We start from the raw sequence: 3537 nt of genomic DNA on the forward strand, positions 1-3537 counted from the left end.
AGGTCGTCGCTTGAGTGATCGAGCAGGGCTGTGGCAAAGGCATGGGCTCGAGCAAGGCCGCGTGCAGTTGGCGCTTGTTGGCGCTGTGCGCGCTCTGCGCCGACTGCCTGTCGCCGCTGGCCGACCGCATGAAACAGACCCAAACCGTCACTCTGGGCGTCGTCGTCACGGCGCCCGTCAAAGAGTACGACCACTTCCTGCGCCAGTCGGCCGTGCTCGTCATCGAGCACGGCGACGGCGCGCCGTCCTACGGCCTCAACCTCGAGTCGCCGACGATGATGACCATCGGCGAGGCGGCGGCGGGCGTCGTCACGGGCCCGCTCGGCGAGAACCAGCTCTTCATGGGCGGCCAGCACGGCGGCCGCGGCGCGATGATGGTCCACGCGACGCCGGGCGTCGCGGGCGCGACGCGCCTCGGCGACACGGGCCTCTACATCGGCGGCATCAAGGACGCCATGGCGCGCGTCGACCGCGGCGACGCCGCCTGCGACGACTTCAAATTCTTCTTCAACCTCTGCAAGTTCCCGCCGGGCCAGCTCGACGGCGACGTCGCCGACGGCCGCTGGACCGCCTACGAGGACGTGCCCTTGGCCATCATGCTCCGCCAGAACCGCTTTGCCGACAAGGGCGACCTCTGGGCCGAGATCCGCAAGGCCGCGCGCGACCAGGCCGCCGCGAGGTGACGAAGCGCCGTTTAAAAATTGTTTAGAAATCTGCGGACCTTCTCCGGGTCGCCGCCTCGCGGAGATGCGGCGCGACCGCCGTGTCCGCGCCCATCACGGCGACGTCGACCTCGTGGGCGTGGCTCCAGGAGTTCGCGACGACCAAGGGCGTCTCCGACGAGCCCGCGACGAGCTTGATGGACGAGTAGAGCACGACGCCCGCGTCGAGCTCGGCGACGAGCTTCTCCGCGAGCCGCAGCCGCAGGCCGTCGCCGAGCGCGAGCGTCGAGGCCCACACGATATCGAAACCGCTCGTGTCCGCCAGCGTCATGTCGCCCTGGACGAAGGCGACGCGGTTCAATAAATCGAGGTCGGGGCGCTCCGCGTCGAGCCGCCGCAGCGCGTCCCGCGACGACGCGACGCGCTCCGCGGAGAGCTCGTGGCCGACGCACTCGAGCGACGGATCGAGGACGGCGAAGTAGAGCACCGTGTGGCCCGCGCCGGACCCTAAATCCAAAAACCGCTTCGGCTTTTTCGGCGCGAGGCGCGCCGCGGCGTGCTCGAGCATGGCCCGCGCGCCGCCGGCCGTCGTGAAGCCCAGCGTCGACGCGTGGTCGCCGCCGTCGCTCGCGGCGAAGCGCGCCGCGTCGGCGGCCGTCAGCGTCCACGACATCGACGCGTCGAGCAAGGCCGTCGCCGAGGTGAGCGCGCCGCGCGTCGACGCGTCGAGGCCCTCGAGCGGGTCCGCCTCGCACAGGTCCTCGTCCGCGGCGTCGTCGCCGTCGCCGTCGCCGAACGGGTGCGCGGCGTCGATGTGCATCGAGCAGACGGCGCAGATCACGAGCCAGGACCGCATGGTGTCCGCGTCGGCGCCCGCCGCGCCGGCGCAGAAGGCACAACTTTCCGTGGCTGCGCGTCAAAATGCCTTGCTGCGCTGCGACCAATCGATGCAACCGCTGTTACCGCTGCGCACGCGATACGTTCACGTCGCTAGCGCTCGATGAGAGCGGCTCTCATGCTCTCTGCCGCTTGGCTGCCGCAGCCCGGCCCGCAGCCCTCCGCCCGCCCGTCGATGCCGCCGCACGCGCCCCTACGCTACGCCGCCCAAAGCACCGAGTGTTACGAGCGCACCCGGTCCCGCACACAACATTCGATCATCGCTCGAGGTCGTCGTCCGAGCTGAACCAGTCGAACGCGCCGCGCCTCGCGCGGCGGATCCACACGGCCCCGAGCTCGATGACCTGCGCACGGGAAGCCGTCAAACACCATCCCGGTCAAAAAGAAAAAGCACGCCGGCCCGCGCCACGGAGAGGAATATGCTAAAGGCCCCGAGGCGCCACAGAGCGCCGGAGAACGTCATCGTGTGCGCGCGGTCCCGCTTGCTCTCCATCTCGAAGGTCGCGCGCGCGTGGTCGTCGTACCTGCGCGGCGCCGCGTCGAGACGTCGCCGTTCATCCTTCCTTCGGCGCGGCGGCGTCGCGAGAGCGTGCCGTAGAGGAGGTCGTCGCCCTCGCCGTCGAAAAAGTAGGGGTCGTCCTGCACGGAACTCAGAGCGCTCTTCTGGGTCGCGTCGGCGTCGCGCTCCGCGTCGCTCCAGATGAGGTGGGAGCTCAGGTTCTTCCGCGGCGTCGACGACGACATCGACATCGTCGGCCGCGACGATGGGCAGCCCTCCGTGATCTCCGTGCGTCGTAATTTGCGACGGCAAAGTAGACGGAAAGCAAAGACGTTGAAGCAGCGTATGGGGTTGCCCCATCGTGATGCATAGGCATGCTGCTCCTGCTGCTGCTGCTGCGGGCTATTGTCGCACACGAAAACGGCACGCGCGTGCGCGGCCACGGCTTCACCTTCGTCGCGTCGGCCGTCGAGCAGCGCACGGTCAGCGTCGATCACACGTGGAAGATCGAGGGCGAGCACGGCGACAAACAGACGCGGCGTCTGCGGAAACCGCGCGGGCTCACGCTGGCGCGCTGCGACCGCGCCGTCGTGCGGCTATATAACGACAACATCTGGGGCTGCGGCCGGCGGAGCCCGGCGTCGCGCGCGCACGCCAAGGGCCACTTCCTCGAGTGCGACCACAAGCAGCCCGCGAGCGCCACGGTCACGCGCGCGCGCGGCTACCTCGGCCTGGACCTGTTCAGCCCCGTGTTCCAGCACGCCATGGTCAACGGCGTCACGGCGGCCGCGGGCGTCTGGGCCGAGTTCCTCGCGGATCCCGAGGGCAAGCTCCTCTGCCACGAGACGACGTGCGCCTTCGCCGAGGCCGCGCTCGGGGGCGGCGACCGGCTCCTGCGCGGTTCGAAGTGCGACGAAATTTACTTCCCCCACGGGCTCGTTGCTGCTGTTGTTCGCGGCGACGTGCCCTTCGCCGGCGCCTTCGACGCGCTCCTCCCGCCCTACACGGCGGCGCTGCTCGACGCGCCGACGCCGGCGCGCGACCTGCTCGTCTACGCGTCGCGGAACCACGACGCCTTCAAAGGCAAGCGCACGGTCGCCAACGAGAGCGCCGTCGTCGCGGCGCTCACGCGCGTCGCGGAGCGGGCGGGCCTGACCTTCGAGCTCTTCCGCTACGAGTCGCCGGAGCGCAGCGCGCGCGTCTTCGCCGCCGCGCGCGTCGTCGTCGGCCCCCACGGCGGCGCGCTCGCGAACCTCAGCGTCCTGCGGCCGAGACGATTTTCGAGAGATTTTGACCGGGAAAACGATGAAAAATTGTTACCGACGCATTTGGTAGGCAAACCTCGTCCATTGCGAAGCCGGCACCATCGTCGTCGAGATCATGCCCGAGGCGCGCGCGCGGCTCTACTACGCGGGCGTCGCCTACGCGAAGAAGCTCCGCTTCGTCGCCTTCGCCGCGTCCCGCTTCGCGTACGACGGC

The 3537-nt window shown here is 69.6% G+C and overlaps 1 protein-coding gene across 1 annotated transcript in view; it reads right to left on the reverse strand.

Moving 5' to 3' along the window:
- Positions 1-3537, reverse strand: part of AURANDRAFT_59675 (hypothetical protein) — a gene marked incomplete at both ends in the record, with an annotated part of 11514 nt that overhangs the window by 5871 nt on the left and 2106 nt on the right. The window contains one exon of the mRNA XM_009043912.1: positions 1626-1627. Within this exon, the coding sequence (XP_009042160.1) occupies positions 1626-1627 (2 nt within the window). The remainder of the gene's footprint in view (positions 1-1625; positions 1628-3537) is intronic.

Source organism: Aureococcus anophagefferens, assembly GCF_000186865.1.
Source record: "Aureococcus anophagefferens unplaced genomic scaffold AURANscaffold_81, whole genome shotgun sequence".
In the NCBI taxonomy this organism is placed as follows: Eukaryota; class Pelagophyceae; order Pelagomonadales; family Pelagomonadaceae; genus Aureococcus; species Aureococcus anophagefferens.